Below are 20,497 nucleotides of genomic sequence, written 5' to 3'. Positions count from 1 at the left end.
CGGCCATTGGCATCGGCACGCACCGGTTCAGCCACTGACTCACACCGGTGGTGGCTCCGTCGGTCGGTCGGTTGCCGTTCCCAGTCCAGATTGCCCGATCGCTGGAGCTGGTAATCTAAACAAAAACACTTGATCGAACCAACGGTCTTATGTGGCACGCCCGCCTCATCACGTGCTGGCACTTCTGCACGGGTGGTGTTACGTTGCAGCGGTGCAATGAACTGTGCGCGGCGCTCATTTTCGTTTTGGTTTTGGTCGGGTCGGCCCCCGGACCTCAAACACGGGTCCGTGACTAGATGGGAGCGACGGGCTCGGTTTCGCAAGGATTCTTGCCCGCCATTACACAGTTGCCAGCTTTTCGCACTCGATCGGCATCGGAATGCGATCGGCTTAGGTGGCGGGAATGCGAGAATGGCGACCCGACTGCGACTACTAGGATTGGTCCTGGGACGGAGTGGTTGTTTTCGACGTGCCGGTTTCCAGGGTGACGTAAAGTATGCTGCGCACTTCGATCGAATCGATCGCACGCACGCACGCAATCCAGTTCCCGCGGCAAAAAGAGGTGGCGCACTCGTGTACTTACGCAAGGAACTGCATACGGTTCATTGGAACACCACAGACCCTCGGTGGCAACCTTTTGGAAGCGAACCGTTCTATAAATATCGCCCTTCGGCCCGTGCCACAGTGTAGTCCGCTCCTAGACCTGTGGAGTTTCAGTTCTCGTCATCGGCGTTCGGCGTTCTTAGTTGTCAGTCTTACCACGGCACGGCCGGGTTTGCCATCCGGAGGGGGGACAGGACACACCGAGGGGAGGGAGAGTTCAATGAACCGAAGCGTTTCTAACCTCTCGCACTAGTCGGGGCGCACGCCGAGAGCATGTGGTTACGCGTTTGATGGGCCGGCGACAAGGTGTCACACGGCACGGAGCACCCAGAAATGCTTCCTGGGCCCGTCACTCTGCGGTTCGTTGAGAATGCTGCCAATGCTGGCCGCTGGCCGCTGGCCGTTGATAGCTTTATTTACGGCCTGCGATGAGTCCTGGACCACGGCGAACGCGACGACGACGACGACGACAGGAAAGAATGTCGCTAGTGGCAGATCAGGAGTTAAAACAATTTGTAGCAACTGACAGACCGTGCTAATGATACACGCCGGCCGGGTCCGATAAAGAATCCGCTAAACTGTTTCTGATAAAAAACAAAAATCAGCAGCACAGCAGCGAATAAAGTAAACTCCACTCAACGCCCGTCGCCATTAGTCGCCTACGTTGGACATGACAGTAATTTCCTGCCCCGGCTTGATGGCCACTCGGCGCACCCTGTCCCCCCGGACTCGGACGCTCTTCGTGGCCACCGTGGCCGGAAGATGATTTACGTTTTGTTGTGATTCATTTCACACACGATGCCGGCTCGTCAGCCGGCTGAAATGTCGCCTTCAAAACAAAGAATTAAAATGTAAAACAAACCGCCGAGCCGAGTCGGGAGGTTGCGAGCCGTAGTAGCGCGTTCGACCGAACCGAAGGGTGGTGGTGCTAGGCGGCACCCGGAATTGGGGGATGATTTATAAACGACACAAAAAAGTAAACGCAGATACGCCTTCTGGCGGCGGCGCCTAGGACGCCATTTGCTGCTCACGGAGGCCGGAAGTGCTCTGCTTTTTTCCGTCGAGTTTTCCTCCGCCGGTGGTCGTTGAGAAGGAACACTTTCCCTTCTCAAGGGGTTTTTCATGTGTTGTTAATATTCCAACTATGTGCGGCACGTGATCGTGAACGGGAGTGTCGGCTCATTGTTGTGCGGAGTTTGTGCCAATGAAGTGGAAGGTGAAATAAATCTTCGGCAAGATTTAAAAAAAGGACCACTAAGTGAAAGTTAGAATCATAGAATCTAATATAACACCTTCGCAATAGTTTACACCGTCCTTAATGCGTTTCCAATCTCACCGAAGAGTCGCTTCCTGCTTCCACGACGCAATCGATGTGATTTATACCTCTGCCAATCGCTTCTGATCCACACACCAGTCCACCATCTGGTCAGCGAAATGTTTCTGAAGTTTTATTTTCAGCATCAGCACGTCACCCGCGGCCGACGCAGGACTTTCGAGCGAACAAAGCGAATTTTACTCTCAGTCACCCCGAAAGTGGTTCATTGGGACGCCCAAAATCGGAAAGGAGAACACCGTGCCGGAATGTTTGCATCACCCAATGCGGCCGATGATGGCCGGAAGTTGTGACATCGCACAGTGCCACCACCCAAAGCGCGGTTTCTTTGTTCGCGTGTCACGAAGTCCATCGCGACGACCGAAATCCACCTGCCGGTTGAGCATCATTCGAACCCCGGCTAGCTGGCTGGCTGGCCGGCTGGCGCAATGTAAACCGACACTTGCTCAAGATTGGCACATGATTTAGTGTCCTTTGTCAAACTCCAGCTGGATACCGACCGTGTGGGACCTCCAGTGGGGTCTCCAAACAGCTGCGGGCCAGCCTTTTTATGTGCCGTGCATTCCGCGGTTCTGTTGTGTTGCAGACGATCGCTAGGGATCGCGGAATTCGATGTTTAACACTACCAGACTCCATTTTCTAGATGGTAAAACATTTATTGGTCTTTAAATACGGGCATAAACAGTGTGCCATTAGGATTGCGGCGTGGCGTAGGCAATCGTTTAGCGGCGCTCGAGGAACCCGTGACACATCCTTCGTGACACGCCGTGGGTCCCCTTTCGGGCGTTTGTTCTCAATTTATTTCACACAACTTGTTGGGTGTGCCCTTTTCTTGCGCAGACCGCAGACGAAACATGTGGTCGTCAAGCGCCAAGTCATCGGGCTGGGAAGGGGCCGCGATGGATGCGCATTATGCGCGTGATCATCATTGGCAATTTTGAATTTTCGCTTCTCCGGAATGCTGGCAACCGATTCTCGCACTTGCCGATGCCGATCGTGGCCATTTATTATTAACTCCCTGACACACTTTCTCCAGCAAGTTGCTGGCGTTAATTTCAAAATGTGGAAATGTTGTAAATTTTGTGCGGCCTCCCCACCCCAAAAAAATGGAAGAACAGAAAGGAAACCGCCCAAATGACAACCAGCTGTGCGTGCGAAAGACCCGTGACAGGTTGGCACGGATTCGACGGCCGACACTCCGGTTTCGGAAGTCGGATTCAGCTTTTCAATGAAAAACGTGCTCAATGTGTGGTGATGATCGTCGGCACCATAATCGGGCAATTCGTTCGTCGGTGTCCGTGCCCTGCGCTTGAGTTATGCAGTTCAGATGTGGGATCCCACATTCCGACCACCGGTGAGCCAACGGCTTTGTTATTCTTCCCACCCCCACCGAAACGGGGTTGTTTACGATGTCGACGAGGAACTTAATTTGAGTGGCCTACGGCACAGATTTCGATTATTGCAAATTCGCCAACAAAGTCCAGTCTGCGGCGGCGCCAGTCCGTTTCATTTTCTCACACTTTGATCGATTTTCCCGGGTCTTCCCGGGTGACGCCTTGTGCCAGACGACGACAGGCAGCCACGTAGTTGTTGACGGAAGTGACCGTGGTGCGTACTTCGCGCAGTGGAGCCAAAAAATCGTACAGCCAGTTAGAAAACGATCCGGGCGCTGCACCGGCGAGGAGCGCCGGTTCTTTCGTCCCTTTCCCCCGATGGGAGGGCGTCCCAAATTAATCGACCGTTTTTACGATCTCCCATAAATCAGTCATAAAACTACACACGTTCGCTCTCTCTCTCTCCCTTTCTTTCTCTCTCTCTCTCTCTCTCTCTCTCTCTCTCTCTCTCTCTCTCTCTCTCTCGGTCGGCATTTTGCGCACAATCAGCACCACATCACGTGTCACATCGCGCCCGGGTGCACCGGCGCAAATGCATTCCGGCACCGAGAAGCATTCCGCGCGATGTCCAACGTCTTCCAAGGCGCATTGACGTGTGCAGCGAAAGGTCTGCGCTGCGACGATCGTGCTGGTGTTTTTTTGACGGTCAAGCCGGTCGATCCGTTCGTCCGACGTCCGACGAGGCGAGCACAGCTGGACCAAGCCCGAACAGTTGTGTGTGTGTGTGTGCGGCGCGTCCTAGTAACAGGTGCTACCGTTCGGTTGCCAAAAAATCGTAGTTTGGCCTACGCCAACTCGGAGACTCGCTTTTTTGCCTCGCTCTCGCTCTTCGTGGGCCACACCCGGACCCTCCGTTCGGGTGGAGGTCTCTGTGGGTCGGGTGCTCACATCCAAGCGGTGGTCGATTATCCTTCTGGCACCCTCCACTCCACGATGGCCCAACGGCACTCGATCGTCGCGCAGCTCGACTTGTTGACTTTGACGCGAGCAAGACTTGGCGGCATCTGCGGGGGGCCTCTCGGTCTACGGCCTTTTTGATTTATTTATAAGAGCGAACGGCGGACGAAAAAAACGGCGACCCACAAGAAAACAGAGAGCACGGAAACGAGAAAACCAAGCGCGTTAGGGTTGCCGGGGGAAGCACCCGAATCGTCGGACCATCGGAGTTGGCTGCGCGGCGCGGCGACACCAACGCGGACCTGGGATCTGGGTGTGACTTTTTTGTGTCCTCGCGCGCCGTCGCGTCCATCTGGGTCCACCGCGAGCAGATGCGAAGACGACGACGATCATGCTGATGATGATGATGGTCATGGGGAAGATGATGAATTTTGTCACGTCAAAATGCGCGTCAAGCCGGGGCCGCGAGTGGCAAGTGGTTCTGCCGCGGAACGCTGACCACTCCACGTTTTTTCCGCGAAACGCAAACGCAGTGGTCTGTATTTTCGTTCGCGTCCGCCAGTCCACCCGGCTTAGTCAGTGGTTTTCCTGGTTGCCGATTCGGTGGGTCTGGTTTTGGCATTCGCTGATCGATTCGCTCATCGTCCGTTTTCCGCGAAAGCGGACGCCTGGTCATCGACTGGTCAGAACGAACCACGGGACGACGATTTCGCAATCACAATCTCGTGTCAGTCTCGGGCCGATTGAGTCATGCCCAACGGCGACGACCTCCACCGGAGAGCATCATGTTGCGTGGCCGCAAAATCACTGAAGCCATTCTGATGCTCGTTCGCCGCAGTTGGGGGCGAACACCAACAGTGTTCGGGTCCACGGGGTTTTAATCGCTCCGCTTTGGACCGAGTGATCTCGGAGCGAGTTGGGTGAACCCCAGGACGCGACGAGGGACATTCGACAAACATGCATCTGCATTGTTTTGGCCCGGCTTTAGAGAGCATCATCATAACGTCGGCAACACGCAACATCTGCCCTTTCGCCGGGACGGCTTCACTCGCAGATGCAAGCTGCTGCATCGTTGTCGTCGTGGTGATCCTCGCAATGTTGCGCGCACGCGCTCAGGGCGCATCGGTTTTGCAAACCAACGTTTTATGGTTTTATGTTTGCGGTATTTCGTGAGGTATCTACGCTAAAGTGTCGCGGTTCGTTTTTGATAAGTTAAGGCCCCAATAAAAGCCGTTCATTAATATCGGAAACTTGGGGCCCCTGGTCACCGATGATCGACACCATCGGAAACCGGATCGGCGTCGAACGCACAGCGCTTCCTCGCGGATGTTTACGGATTGATTTGTTTATTTTTTGCCGTTCACCCTTTTCTCGCTCTCGCTCTCTTGCTCTCTCTACCATCTTCCTTCTGTCTCACGCACTGCCCGAGTTATGCTGCCGCGTAGACTGGCGGCCGCGGAGGATGCATTTCCCGTGTGCATCTGCGTGTCGCGACGATGCTCGCATGGATCATATGGCGCGCGTCGCGCACAGCATGCGCGGTCCTTGTTCAGCTTCCCGGCTGCGGTCGGCGGTGTTCTCGCTCGCACCCGATCGACACCCCGGATCGCGGAGGAAAATGATTTTCCACTTATGCTGCGCCGCGCACCGTTTTGTGTTCACCCGAAAGAGAGGGGGACAGAGAGTGATGGAGAGAGTACGAGAGACGGAGACCAGAACCAAAGAGAGAGAGAGAGGCCAGCGTTATGTGCTGGGATCGTCGTGAGGATCGCCCCGTCGTGAGGATCGCCCCGTCGTGCCGAGTGGCGGCTCCTGACGACGGGGAAAACTGGCAGCCTCCCGGTGCGATCGGCTTCAGTTTGCGTCAAGCCGGCGTCGAGTGCGCAAGCAGCAGCACCCCACTGGAAGGAAGCCGCTTTCCCGGTCGGTTCGTGCGAGAGTTTTCCACGCTTGTCCGTCGGATCGGCGACGAAACGGAGCGCGCGATACGGTGTGAGCGTTAAACGAAAATAAACAAAAATTGCTCGTGTCCGTGGCCGGAAAAATTTGGACGCCACCGAACGGGCGTGAGTGGAAATTTGGTGAACCGTGTTTCGATTGCTGCTGCTTCCAGCAGAGTTTCGTGATACGCACAAAAGTCGTGAAAGTGAAACAGTGGCCAACAGTGTGGTCAAGACCAAAATAAACCCCCCGCGTAACAAACGAGCCTATTTCGGGGAATATCGGCGATCGTTTGAGTCTTCCATCGGCTGCCGAGTGCCGGAACCGGTCTCAAAAATATTGACAGGACCCGCCATCGAGGGTCGTCGATTTCCGCGAAAACGTGCGTCTTATTTTCACGGCGGAGAAATAGTGAAGAACCCGTCGGCGTCGGCCCCTCGCGGAGGTCCTCTCGTCGTCTTCATCGTGCTGTTTGTTTTGGCGTACGGCTCCCGCCACGGGGTGCATGTTCGGAAAAGGTGAGTGAACGGTTTCTTCGGACGGCTGGGGATGGGTCAGGTTTTGCGCCGTTCAACAAATTAGTTGACATCCCTCTGACAGGCGCTCCGTTGCGGGTCTAGTGGCCGCCAGGTGACTTAATGGGGGATCGATTTACGCTCCGGGTCCGCTGCGGGTGGCAACTATTTTAAAAACGCTTCGATCCTGAAGAACTATTCCGGTTGCCGCTAAACCGTGGACCGTGCGAACTCAGCACACTTAGTACTATCTCCAGGTCAATCTCCGGTTCCAGATGAGCCGGCCTCCGCGCTGGTGGTTGAGTAGTGGGCCAGGCCTGGTATTGGAAGTCAATTTTCCTCAGCACCGTGTACCAGTTGTGTACTAAAAATAGGATCGATCCAGCCGGCCCGATCAGGGGAAGGCACTTAAACGGCCAGCGTATGACCAACGCCGGGTTGCTGCTACTGGGTGTGACCACGATCCCTAGCCACGCCACGAAGGTGTTGGCCAATAAAGCCAACGCATCGCATCACGCATCGGAATGCACACACTCTCGATGGCCGCTTCCGAAGTGGACCAACGACCTACGCCGCCGCCGATTGTGCGTCACAGGCCTAGACGCTGGACCAGCCAGCAGAGTCTTTGGAACGCTCGGTAATGATGTAACGGGTGCGCCAAACAATTCACCCATTCGACCGAAGCCGTGCGCAAGGATACGCGACTCGATACCGCGACGTCCGCGCCGTTGCGGCGTAGTACACTTCCACTTAACGCGCGGAATAAGTGGAAAGGTCTGGCCACGGGAGGCGATTTCAAGAGTCGCTTTTCGTGGCCTTGTATCGCCTTGTTCCATAATTCTAATCGAAACCATTTCCGTCCCCAAAACAGTCCGTTTGAGGGTGGGCGTCTTGCCCCTTGCCGACTTTAATTAACAGCCGAGCCCTTGTGTTGGCCAGGCGGAACAACAAGGAAGAACGGCTTTACGACAGTGATCGACATAAGACCATTAAAGATTTAAATTATTACTTACACGAGGGTGTGTTCGAGGGCGAGAGAGAGCGCCCCCCGAACGGGACGCCCGCCGAACGTTCTTGAACGATATTGGCGTCAATGGTCGCTGGCGACTCTATTTGGGGGGTGGTGGTTGTGGTTGCTCAGTTGGTTGCGGTGCTTCAAAATATAAATATCTATTTATTGGTCAACCGCACGAAAAGACGCGTGACGCGTCCGCCCCGAGCAACAACAGCTGCTTGGCCAGCGAATGGGCAACAGTTTCCGCGGGACAGAAGCAGCATTGACTCAAAAATCATAATTCACAATTGAAGTGGGGCATCGGAAATAAAAACCCAATCCAGCTATCGTCTGATCGTCTTCTAAACGGCAACAGCTGATCGCGGCGATAATGGCGGACCGACGGAAGCGGATCGCACTGTCGCCGTCAATCATCCGCCTCTGCCCTTCGCCGCCTCTGCCCATTGCGACCCGACCGACGATGGCCATCATCTGACGAACAAGGGGGGGTAAAACCACCACCGGACCGGACATTAGTGGCCGGCCGATATAAACAGCGTTTTGAAGCGCTTGGAGAACGCGGTCGAGCGGCGGCTTCCATGCTGCCATGCCACTCACGCCACCGGCCGGCAAATGGTTTCCTGCAACAAGGAACGTCCCAGCGAGGAAAAGCGAAAACTAGAAAATAAACTTCAACAAGTGGATGATCTAATGGTGGCCCTGTGCGGCTTGACCGGCTGAAAAGTCCGGCAAAAGGTGAAACAACCTGCTGCTGCTGCTGCTGCCTCGGGCCGGCGCGTCTGGTGTTCGCGAAACGCACGCTTTTTGGCAGCGGGTTTTCCGTTCGCACGTTAATGTTTATTTCACCACGTTTTTGCGGCCCCAACCCCCACGGCCGCACCGCCCCGGCCGTGCGGGTCCTGTCAGTGTCGATCACTGACCAACAACCTCTCGGAAGGAGCGAGCGCGCGCGCCGCAGCAGGAAAAGTGGTTGTTGCAGCCGAACCGACGGCCGAAAACCGCAAATGCGTCATTCGTGGCGAGGCCAGTATTTTTACTTTTCACCACCAGCGCGCTAGTAGTAGTGGTAGTGCCAGTAGTAGTCCTGCCCTTTTCGAGTGCGTCCGCCAACACACAACCGCACATGGGGGGGAAAACCCGATTAATCCGTTTCCCGACGCGAACCTCTCGATCTGCTCCACTCAAGACGGTGGTTGGCCATCGCGAAACCCTCGCCGGACGCCGCCGGGTTAAATGCGCGGGAAATCAGACTCGGCGACGACGACGACGACGACGAAATGTTTACAACCACCCGATGGTTGGTTGGCCAGCGTCCAAGATCAACGCTCGGTTCCGGAGCGTTCTTCCCCGAGGGTGGGGTCCGGTTGATCGGGTCGATCGGTGGCCGATGCACCCGGGTTGCGGCACGAATCGACTGGAAAGGACGAAGCGTAATGGCCGTCGTCGTGGCCACTAATTAAGCTATAAACGGAGGTGATGCGAAGCGCCAAACGCGAGGGTTCACCTGCGATCGTACAGAAACCAGGCGATCGCTTTATTAGTTATTGATTTGGACGATCTTCTTGGTTTTTTGCGCGCGGGGGAAAAGATCAATGGCGATGCGGGCGAGTTGATTTACGAGCCGAGCCGCACGGTTCTGCTGTGAAGGTTAAGAGTACATCCTTACGCGCTCAGTGCGGCCATCGTTTCATATCAATTTTCCGTAAACTTACCCACGCGGGAAAACCAACCACACAAATCAATCAACCGAAAGTACGTTCACCTCGGGCCTTGCTACTGCGACGCGAGCGACGCAAAAAGTGCGCATCGGATCGCGATGGGATGGGAGGATCCAAAACCTAAATCCCCGGTTGGCCAACCGGGCGTCGATTTGGGGGGAATTTGTTTGCGTAGTTTTTCCAGCGTTTTCGCCCGATCTGGTTGCGAACCGGTTTACCGGGATCCGGCGCTGTTCCCCTAGCACAATCAAAATAAACACAACACACGGCGGCGTCGGTGGCAGGATGTGCGAAGGCGCCGTGGTGGTGCCGTCGGAAGAGCATCTCCCGAAATACGCATCTCAAAATTTGTAACGAAAAATAGAATCCCAGAATGCCGGACAGGCCGCATGTGTTTACGCGTCCGTGTCGAACAGCTGACGCTGGCAGCGGCAAATGCGTTGTTCGATTCCGGGTGCTTTTACCCTTTCGATCGCCAGAATTTGTTAATAAAATCCGTGAATCACCACCATCGTTAGAAGCGTCTAATCGTGTTGCGGTTGCTTCTTCTCTCCATTTCGCAGCCTGTCGCCGATGAGCACGATGGTACAGGAAATTCCTTCCCAAGTGCCGGAAGAGCTGTACAATCTGACTCAGCTGGCCGAGGTGTCGATAGCGGCCGGTAAGCTGCATACGGTCTCGGACGAAACCGAGCCATCGGTGGCCCTGCCCGACTACCTGACGGAGCAGCAGCAGCAGCAACAGCAACAGTATGTGCCCAAAGCGTACGAACCGATGATGTGCAACTTCGTCCAGTACGTTGACGCAGCGGGCCGGGTGGTTATCGTCCCGTCGACCGATTACTACGTGCCGCCGTCCTACCCGTACACCCTGAGCCACCAGCCAGCATCGGTCAGCATCCCGATAGTGGTCAGCATCCCAAGCAGCTCGGTACCCAGCGCTGCCACCGAGCCAATCGTGGTAACGGCGAATCCCAGATCCATACATTCCCTAGCGCCCTCGAACGACCTTTCCACGATGGCCACGAAGAAGAAGTGGACCAAAACGTGGGAGATAATCCACAGCCTGCAGAACTCCGATGCGACGACGGACTCCGATATCCGTGCGCCACAGGATACCGTTGCCGATAACGATCGCGGTTGCCTGGTGTACTTCCCACCGACGTCGCTCGTAACTGCCGATGCTGTCTTATCAGCGGCCGATAAGGACGTGACCATGACGCCTATATTAGAGAGCCCACCAGTCACGGAAGCTGTCAGTCGTTGCTTCGGCAACGGCCTGCTGGCCGATGCAACGATCGCGGATACGGGTCCCGGCTCGACCGAAGTGTCCGAGGAGTCGCAGGATTCGGCCGTGGTCGAGTGTCACTATTCGCACAAAGTGTTTGACCTCAAGAAGGCTCGCAAGGCCCGCACGGTTTCCTGTGCGAGTACGGGCAGTTGTATGGAATCCGCGGGCCCGCCGGAGGACCAGGAGCTGGCACCATGTCCAACCCCGGACGGTGGTAGTGATTCGGGACTGGGTGGTGGCGATCAGTTGGGCCCGAAGAGCAGTGGCGACGAAACGGTGAGCGGATCGTCCGACGATGTGCACACGTGCCCGGAGTGCAACAAGCGGTACTCGACTTCGTCCAACTTGGCCCGACATCGACAGACGCATCGGTAAGCATTCCGCCTTATCCTAGTTAAAGAAAGGCATTAATTGTTTGCTTTGCGTGGTGGACAGCTCGTTGGAGGACAAAAAGGCCCGCCGGTGTCCGTACTGCTCGAAAGTGTACGTGTCGATGCCGGCCTACTCCATGCACGTGCGCACCCACAACCAGGGCTGCCAGTGTCCGACTTGTGGAAAATGCTTCTCCAGACCGTGGCTGCTGCAGGGACACATCCGCACACACACTGGTAAGTCTGTCTGCCCTCTAGTCTAGCCCAATTTTCGCGTTCCTTACCGTTCCTTTCGGTCCGGTTCTGCACAGGTGAGAAACCGTTCCGATGCAACGTCTGCCAGAAAGCGTTTGCCGACAAGTCGAACCTGCGGGCCCACGTGCAGACGCACTCGAACATGAAGCCGCACGCGTGTGGACGCTGCGGCAAATCGTTCGCCCTCAAGTCGTACCTCTACAAGCACGAGGACTCGTCCTGTCTGAAGAACGACAAACCACCGAAGCCGGCCAAGCAGCCGAATCGCGGGGCGCGTCGCTTGAAAACCTCGAAGGATAGACCGGTGGCGACCGTCACGGGGCCATCGGAGCCACCGCCAAGTGAAGCAGCCATTCCATCCACGGCCATCGGAGTGTTTCGGAGTTCGGCTGCACCGGCGGCTGAGTCGGACCAGCGCCATCAACTTGCCACCGCTGCGTCCAGCATCCCGTTCAAGGATGTGGTCCGTGCGAAGATCCGAGAAGTGTTCGGTGACAACTGTAAGCGCGCCGGCCGGTTACTGACGCCATCGGCTGCCGGGCACTCGACTAGCGCCGCCGCCGCCGTAGCTCCCGTCCCGACCGACAACCGGATCAGCGTGATCCGGCTGGCCACTTCGACCGGCACGGCTGTGTACGGAGTCACTGCTGCTGCTGCCGGCTCACCGATAGCATCTCATGCCGCCTCGACCACCAGGACCACCGAGTTTACGCAAACCTACCCGGTGATTGCGTAGGTTGCGCCGGTGGACCGTAGTTCCGTGAAAGTGATGATCTCCTCCTGTGAAATGAAGTATTTGTCCCTTTTTCACTGTGCCGCTGCCACTGGGCTTTCTTTTTTGGTAGTTTTGGTAAGATTGGGCCGCTAAAAAGTTGTCTGTACAGTTTACAACTTTAATTGGCGGGCTTAAGAGTAAGGCTGCGTAAGCTGCGACAGCCGGACAGCTCCGGCTTGTTGTACATTTTTACATCCCACTTTTCTACCTAACAGCTAAGCGAACCAAAGATTCTATTGCGTGTCACGAAGGCAAATGTAGCATCGTGCATTTTGCTTTTCTCTTTCGGATTAGCGGGACCGCAGAGAGCAGTTACGAGTTAAGGCTGTCCACCGTAGTGTGTAGGGTTGGTTTGTAGTGTGTAGGGGAGTTTTACTGATGCGTTGCATTACGACGGAGGCAAATAGTAGAGCAGTTCTTAATGGCAAACGCAACAAAACAGGACGAGAATGTTCTAGTCTGATTGGATTAATTTTACTTTTGGTGTCTGCGTTCTTCGTGGCTCGTGGCTCGTGGCTGGCAAAGGCCCAGTCGTACTACGTAGCACAAGTTGGCAGTTTTACAACATGGTGAATAGTGAGTAAGGTAGCTTAAGCCGCGGAAATCCTAAACGGATTGCGGAAATTGACAAGCAAATTGATAGTATTGTAAGCTGACAGTATAAAAGGTGAAGCTGATCGAAAGGTGCAAATAGATTACGGTAGACACTAAGGGCGACACTGCCCCTCCCACGGAGCAGATTGCAGGATGGCTGGGTACGGTGCAATAGTTATAGTTAAGTTGTGATGCTACAGTTCTTAGTATCGCCTAAGACTCGTGTGCTCGTTAAGACGTAATGATTTTTTTTATAAAAATAAAAACCATCTACAAACTGGCAAAAGCAACAGTGTGTTCGTAGTTTTACTTCCCTTTAAATCTGCTCATTAAAAATCGTGAATTTTCAATGAGTAGTTCCGTGTAACGAGTAACCGTTACCCAAGCGTTACACGCGAAGGAAGTTTGCAGCCTAAAAGTAGGCACTGATTTCTCGCTAATGCTAATTAATTGAAGTAATACAGGGTGGTACACGAAAGATAACTTTTTCATTTGGTTATAAAACAAAAACAGCTTAATATTCTGGCCCAATTTTCTGCAACCAAAACTGTATTTTATACACAAATGTAATGAATGAACCTTTCGAATAAATGGTCAACAATTGAAAACTATTAAGCCTTTTATGTTTTCTAACCAAATGAAACAAAATATCTTTCGTGGACCACCCTGTTTCACTCGAGAAGTGCTAATAAGCACAGCTTTCAGAGCAAACTACGGATTTAATAAATCTAATAAGATTTTCAAACACTCTCCAGACGGTCAAAAGGAAGACAGAGAGATACATTTCATTGCTCCTACGCCATCCGTTCACGACTCATCAGCAACATCACCCAGCGTGTACTAAGTTCTCGGCAAGGTTAAATGGGCTTTTTATTGTCCGTGCCCTTGACAGTTTGCAAACATTAAACTATTTGCTCAAGAAGCTAGTCAGTGTCACGGGCATCGGATTAACGACCGGCCATCCAGAACCGGTTCTAATGCAGTCTCGGCCACCGGACACAGATTCGTAGTCCGTCGTGCGTTTTTCTCATCTTGCGATAGGTTAGTTCAAGTGCGCCTCGGAATGGCCATCGCCTAGCCATCGCTGCCGTTGGTGATGACGGACGCAAAAACTTATTTACCTCGACATCGAAGCGATAGTGGCCCCGTAGCCGCTACGTCGGGCCGCACTGGTATTGGTTGGGCGCTTGAGCTATTCGCGAAAGTGAAAGCCTCTGCACCGTTAGGCACCGTCGAATGCAGTTCGAATCGCGTGCCGTATGCACTTGCGCTCCAGCGCATCAGTTGACCATTGGCCGTGCAACGGTTCGGCCTTCGAAATCGTGCCCACAATGGCGTCCAGCTCCGTGCCTGGACCGTTGTCCGTGGAAAAGTGTCCTGCGCGGTATGAGGACAACGACGTCGGTACACCCCCCTCGGAGCTGCACCGATCGATTGCCGAACAGGAACTGGGTGAAACGGAGCAAGGTCGAGTGGAGGCGTTGGCCGAACTGCGCCGATGGATCGCCGCGCATCCGCACATACGCAAGTGTCGCACGGATGCACTGTTCCTGTTGCGGTTCGCGCGTGCCCGTAGGTACGATCTGGATGCGGCTCGTCTAGCGATCGAGCGCTATCTCACGATGCGTCAGACGTTTCGCTTGTGGTACGAAAACCTCGATCCAACCGATCGCTATATGCGCGAGCTAGTTGACGAGGTACGCGGCTGTCTGCCGCTCGGCGTGGATCGGGCTGGCCGCATGGTGGCCCTGGTTCGGGTGCGCAGTTTCGATGTCACGCGCTACAACTGCTATCACCTCGGACGCTTCCAGCACATGCTGATGGAAGCGTACTTTGACGATACGGAGGTCCAGATTGGCGGAGGTGTCGCGATCGTTGATTGCGCCGCGGCAACGATGGGCCATTTCATGTGCTTCAAGCTTACGGATTTGAAAAACTTTATCGACTGCGTCCAGCATGCGCTTCCGGTGCGCGTGAAGGAAGTGCACACAGTTCACCTGCCGCTGATCGGACAGGCCCTCGGGAATCTTGTGCTCAGCTTCGCCGGTGAAGAGCTTCGGAAGCGCATCTTCGTGAGTATCCGGACACATGGTACGGTTGCCTGCACTGCATAACACGTTCTTACCTTTCGTTTTCTGCGGGATAGTTTCACAGCTCGATGGACAGTGTGTTGAAGTACGTCGATCGCGACCTCCTGCCGCTGGAGTACGGTGGAAAGTCTAGCCCGGAAGAGATTACCTTGAAGCTGAAGGAGCGACTCGCTGCCAAGCGGGACATGCTACTGGTGTTAGATCAAATGGAAATCGATGGCGCACCGTACGCTCACTTTTGGAACGAAACCACCGAAGGCGACATCGAGTTTGGCATGGAGATTGACTGATGCTCATGAGGTTTCACCAAGGCTTCTGTGCTTCTGTCACTGAAATTCATAGACGTATGGGCTGCCGGTTCCGAACTTGATTTACTATCCGATCGCTTGCACGCTCCTGTGTCGCGGCACGTGGGATGGACCTCCAGCTCCAGGCGAGTAGCCGTCAACCAGGGTGTAATGAGATAAATATAAAATAATCACCAACGTGCCGGGGTTAGCAGGTTGCACTTACGCTATAATATTCTGCTACCCCTTGAGAGGTCATCGTTAATAGGAAAGGGAGCAGCAGATGTTCGCCGACGTGTGTGTGTGTGTGTGTGTGTGTAAAATTGAGTTTTATCGCCGTCTAGAGGATCAAGTGTATCTGGCTACGAAACAGCTGCACATACAGCGCAGTATGTTTGAATGCTTTTGACTGGCGTGTAGGTTCAGGTTGGAGAGAAACAATAAATCTGTGTTGCTCGAAACATATTTTCGTGTCGATCGCATTGTTTGAGCTTAATATCTGCTTTGCATCTCGAGGCGGTCGAAAGCATGATGCGAAGCACAGTGCAGCATGGGCTTTTAATCGAGCGATCGATTCAAACCGCGTACTACAAGGCTGCATACTACGCGCAAGGGCACCGCGCCTGTGGCTGCTTACCGCGATCAGCCGCGATCGCTGACGTTTCGTGGCCGAGCACTCGAAGGTAGGCAGGCAATTAAATCAGCCGTAGCAAGTGTAGAGTTGCCTTTGCCGCGTCTAGAGTTCTCGTTCTAAGCGGTTCGCAAGCACAGATTTACGGCTTGTGATACGCTTTTCATCTTCCGTCGCTCCCACCGAGCTTCGTTTGCGACTGGTGCGACAGTATCGTTTAATGTGCCGTGCCGATTAGATCGTTGCGCACGATGTCGCTCGTGGCCGATGGTAAATACTCGGTGGAGAAGCGTCCGGAGAGCTACGAAAAGTACGAGTTTACCCTTCCGGAACTATATCGCAACCTGGCGAAGAAAGAACTGCGCGAGGATGACAATATTCGGGAGCAATCCCTGGAGCAGATGCGCGAATGGATCGCCAAGCATCCCTACATACGCAAGTGTCGCACGGATGCGTCGTTTCTGTTGCGCTTTCTGCGCTTCCGGAAGTACTCGGTGCCGACGGCGTGCGAAGCGCTCGAGCGATACCTGGCCATGCGGGAAACGTTTCCCACGTGGTTCAAGAACCTCGACTGCAACGAGCCGAGGATGCGAGAGTTGCTCGAGGATGGTGTGTGCTTCCGGGTTGGCCAGGACAGCGACGGTCGCACGGTGATTCTGTTTTCGGTCCGCAACATGAACGTAGACAAATTCGATCCTCTCGACCAGGGTCGATTCGTTGCGCTGGTGATCGAGGCACTGCTGGAGATGGAAGAAGTCCAGATCGGTGGGTTTCGTGTAATGGTCAACTTCACTGACACGGTACTGAAACACTACGGAGTTTGGGGTGTCACGGACATGAAGATCTTCATGGACGCCATCAACCGCTCGTACCCGATCCGGATACGCGAGGTGCACGGTGCAAAGCTCCCGAAGTTTGCCGTCTCCATCCTGAACCTGTTGCTAACATTCGCCAGCCCGAAGCTGAAGGAGCGGATCATTGTTAGTATATTTTGGGGTAGAGTGCGGTGGTAGAGTTGCGTATAAAGCATTGCCCGATAATACTCTTTGACGTTTTTGCAGTGTCACAAAACGGTGCTGGAAATGAAGAGCAAATTCGACGCCTCGGTGCTGCCGACGGAGTTTGGTGGGGAAGTTGATCTGGGCGAAATTAACCGCAAGTTTCTGAAACACCTCGAGGACCGACGAACCGTGATAATGGCGCTCGATGAGCTGGACATCGATACCGCGCACTATTCGGCACTCTGGAATCAGAGCCACGTGGTCGAAAATGAGGTCGAAGGCGGAGTTGCGGGCAGTTTTCGGAAGTTGAACGTTGATTAGATAGTCAGACTAAAGTTGTATATTAACCTTAAGGAAGTCACATGCTTACAATAAAGTTGGGAATGATAAGGTGACCGCCGTTGTCTCTATGATGTTAGACCACAAGAGCCATGTTACGATCTACGTCTAAATTGAGAAACAAAATGAATACCAAATATTTCAAAATTACTTTCCCCTCAATTATCCTATTTTTGAATAGTTGAATTGTTATGAATCTATGAGCAAGGTAAAGCGCGAACTATTGTGAAAAACATCTCTTTATGGATGTTCTAATAGCTTACGAAGATAAGCTCAGTGGCTGGTGGGATTACCGCCATTTTGCTGGGTGCATTACGCTACCCCTTAGCATTAAAACTATTAAACCACTAATGACTACACGCCATTTTCGTAGTGAGTCATTGAAACGATTCTAAATCGTGTTTCAGGCACAAAAAACATGTTTTTTTTATCTACTACAAGGATTGCGAATGCACAATCGTAAACGTAAACAAGTTTCGATCCCACGGTTCAAGCGCGACATGTTCCGCCGCGTGCGACCGCGGCGATCCGTAGCTCGGGTTTAGATTCAATTCATCAGTCATACGGTTCACTTCAGTTGAGCATCACGTCGAGCGGCAGTGTAATGTCCTCCAACAGGCTTTTCTCGGTGGAGAAGCGCCCGGAGAGCTACGAAAAGTACGAATTTACCCTTCCGGAACTGTATCGCAATCTGGCGAAGGAGGAACTGCGCGAGGATGACAATATTCGGGAGCAATCACTGGAGCAGATGCGCGAATGGATTGCCAAGCATCCCTACATACGCAAGTGTCGCACGGATGCATCGTTTCTGTTGCGCTTTCTGCGCTTCCGGAAGTACTCGGTTCCGGCGGCGTGCGAGGCGCTCGAACGATACCTGGCAATGCGGGCCACTTTTCCCCAGTGGTTCCAGAACCTAGACTACCAGGAACCGGCCATGCGAGAGATGCTCAAGGACGGAGTGTTTGCGCGGCTGGGCGAAGACAAAAGTGGACGCACGGTGCTCTTTTTTCGGTTCGCGCGGTTCAATGTGGAAAAGTTTACGGCCCTGCAAGAGGGCCGATTTGCAGCTCTGCTGGTCGAAGCACTATTAGAGTGGGAGGAAGCGCAGATCGGTGGCTTTCGGGTGGTGTGTGACTATCGTGGGTCGGTGTTGAAGCACTACGGCATCTGGGGCGTTTCGGACATGAAAATCTTCATGGACGCCATCAACCGCTCGTACCCGATCCGGTTGCGTGAGGTACATGGGCTCAAGTTCCCGAAATTTGCGGTCCCGATCATCAACGTGCTGCTGTCGTTCGCGAGCCCCAAGCTGAGGGAACGCATCATCGTAAGGATCGAGAAGGGGCCGGCTCAAGGATGCCTTTAGTGCCATTAAAACGGTCTACCATTTTTTGTTTGTTTAAACAGTGTCATGACAGTGTGGAGAACGTGGCGAAGCACGTTGAAGCATCGCGACTACCGAAAGAGCTCGGCGGTGAAGCCGATCTGCAGCAGTTGGAAGCAGCGTTTCTGAAGCACTTGGAGGCGAGACGCGATGTCCTGATGGCGCTCGACGAAATGGACATCGATACGGCGCACTACTCTTCGCTGTGGGCCAAAGGCATTGAACACGAGAACGAAGTTGATAGCGGAGTGGCTGGAAGCTTCCGGAAGCTGGCCGTAGATTAACAGGATAAGCAAATGGATGGTTATAAATAAAGTTAATTGGTAACACGTGGGTTCTAATAACTCTAATCTTATGTATGGAAAAGTCAAAACAACCTTTAAATGAAAGTTGGCCATTTTCGATTGATTCTCTCTGCGTGAAGCGTAACACGACGCCTAATCTAATATATGCACATTTTAAACAAGTTTAGAAGTTTAAACCGACGCTGCCGGGGAGGTACTGTCTGGGCTCATCAACGGTAATCTATCTGTGGCACAGTATCTTACACGATCGGTCGGCGTGAGAATTTTTATACGGTGCCCAGGCAAACAATTGTAGCCCAGGCTACAATTACCGGGTTAATCCAGATAAACGGCCCAGCTCGTGTCACATAAGCCGGGGCCGCGTGTCCGGCCGCCTTTCACGGCAGGCATCAGAAATACAACATTCAGTGATTATGCACAAATTTGACTCATATTTATTGCATCGCTGGGGCTGCTTGCTACACCGGGAATTCAAACCTGCGTCGGAACGGTGGCGTTCTGCTCGTCCCAGATCGGGGCGTAGTGATCGAGATCGATCTCCATCTGATCCGCTCCAGCCACAACATCCCAGTGTTGCTCAATAAAAGCCCACCACTTCCGGTTGATGGCATCCAGATGGACATTCCCACCGTATCCTGTCGGTTGAAGCGCCGGATCGAAGTGCTTCTCCAGTTCTGCGACCGTGGCGTAGCACTGAAACGAGGGGACCGGTTCCTGGATATTATTAACGGTCTGTAGGGCTGCGATGGATTGCTGCTAGCTCACATTGATCCGCTCGCGAACTTTTGGGCTGACGAATGAGAGGAGTTTCTCGGTGAACGGAAGCGCCTTCTTAGGGAGCCTGGCCGCGTGCGTGTCGTTGTACCGCAACGGGTACGCACCGGTGAACGAAGCGAAGGAAGTGTGAAGATCCGCGGAACTCCACAGTTCCACAATGCGCATATCAAAGTCACTGTAGTCGATCATCACTTGTATCCCACCGATTTGCACTTCTTCTAGCTCCAGCAATGATTCGATTAGCAGTGCCACAAATTGGCCACCCTGGGGTGGTTTACAAAATGTGGCATCGAAGGGCGCCATACGGAAGAACACCACCGTCCTACCGAGGCTGTCCTGGCCCAGGATGGAAGCGATACCTTGATCGTGCATCTGCTTCATCAGCGCGAAACGGCTGTCGATGTTCTTAAACCACCCAGGATACATCTCGCGCATCATCAGGTAGCGCTCGAGTGCCTCACACGCCATCGGTACGGAAAACTTGGCCAACCGCAGGAATCGCAGCAGAAACTTCGCATCCGTGCGCACTTTTCGGATGTACGGGTTGTTCACAATCCACTGACGCATCTCGGCCAGGCCTTGCTTCCTGGTGGTGTCATCCTCCCGCAGTTCCTCCTTAGCCAAATCGCGGTATAACTCGGGAAGCGAAAACTTGTACTCGTCCCATTCCGTGGTTGACTTGTCCACAGTGTAGACCGCTAATTTCGACATCTCGACGGCAATGCTGAACGAAACTGTGCCACAAAACATAACTCTGCAGCGGCTTATGTAGCTTCGCCGGGAATTCGGGAGCGCGGATTCTATCAATTGATGGAACAAAATAAGAGCATAGGTCGAATATTTCGAAGGTCACCGTCCAGGGTTATCAATGGGTGCTAAGGCCATGTCGAGTGAGGACTTCCTTTTGCAAGTGCAGTTTTAAGCTTAACCAATCGCTGATTACGAATTAAAATGCATTTCCTTTGCCACACTCATTTGCCGG

General features: G+C 53.7%; 5 protein-coding genes across 5 annotated transcripts; 4 read left to right on the top strand and 1 right to left on the bottom strand.

Annotated features, from left to right (window-relative positions):
* Positions 1-9,998: 9,998 nt before the first annotated feature.
* LOC128266986 (fez family zinc finger protein erm) lies at positions 9,999-12,068 on the top strand. The gene is made up of 3 exons (XM_053003777.1): positions 9,999-11,077; positions 11,142-11,314; positions 11,389-12,068. The coding sequence occupies exons 1-3, from the start codon at positions 9,999-10,001 to the stop codon at positions 12,066-12,068; spliced, it is 1,932 nt and encodes a 643-aa protein (XP_052859737.1).
* A 1,936-nt stretch (positions 12,069-14,004) lies between these two features.
* Positions 14,005-15,494, top strand: LOC128278146 (retinaldehyde-binding protein 1-like). Its single transcript, XM_053016815.1, has 2 exons — positions 14,005-14,773; positions 14,848-15,494. The coding sequence occupies exons 1-2, from the start codon at positions 14,033-14,035 to the stop codon at positions 15,079-15,081; spliced, it is 975 nt and encodes a 324-aa protein (XP_052872775.1). The 5' UTR covers positions 14,005-14,032; the 3' UTR covers positions 15,082-15,494.
* Positions 15,495-15,955: 461 nt separating this feature from the next.
* Positions 15,956-17,070, top strand: LOC128267508 (retinaldehyde-binding protein 1-like). The gene is made up of 2 exons (XM_053004358.1): positions 15,956-16,689; positions 16,771-17,070. The coding sequence occupies exons 1-2, from the start codon at positions 15,961-15,963 to the stop codon at positions 17,029-17,031; spliced, it is 990 nt and encodes a 329-aa protein (XP_052860318.1). The 5' UTR covers positions 15,956-15,960; the 3' UTR covers positions 17,032-17,070.
* A 570-nt stretch (positions 17,071-17,640) lies between these two features.
* LOC128267613 (retinaldehyde-binding protein 1-like) lies at positions 17,641-18,730 on the top strand. Its single transcript, XM_053004493.1, has 2 exons — positions 17,641-18,376; positions 18,457-18,730. The coding sequence occupies exons 1-2, from the start codon at positions 17,654-17,656 to the stop codon at positions 18,715-18,717; spliced, it is 984 nt and encodes a 327-aa protein (XP_052860453.1). The 5' UTR covers positions 17,641-17,653; the 3' UTR covers positions 18,718-18,730.
* A 479-nt stretch (positions 18,731-19,209) lies between these two features.
* On the bottom strand, positions 19,210-20,226 carry LOC128268541 (retinaldehyde-binding protein 1-like). The gene is made up of 2 exons (XM_053005665.1): positions 19,504-20,226; positions 19,210-19,431 (listed from the first exon to the last, which is right to left on the bottom strand). Exons 1-2 carry the CDS (start codon positions 20,224-20,226, stop codon positions 19,210-19,212), a joined length of 945 nt encoding a protein of 314 aa, XP_052861625.1.
* Between the last annotated feature and the right edge of the window lie 271 nt (positions 20,227-20,497).

Source organism: Anopheles cruzii, chromosome 2, assembly GCF_943734635.1.
Source record: "Anopheles cruzii chromosome 2, idAnoCruzAS_RS32_06, whole genome shotgun sequence".
Taxonomy (NCBI): Eukaryota; Metazoa; Arthropoda; class Insecta; order Diptera; family Culicidae; genus Anopheles; species Anopheles cruzii.
Note: the sequence above shows the minus strand (reverse complement) of the source record. Positions and strands in the feature narration are given on the sequence as shown.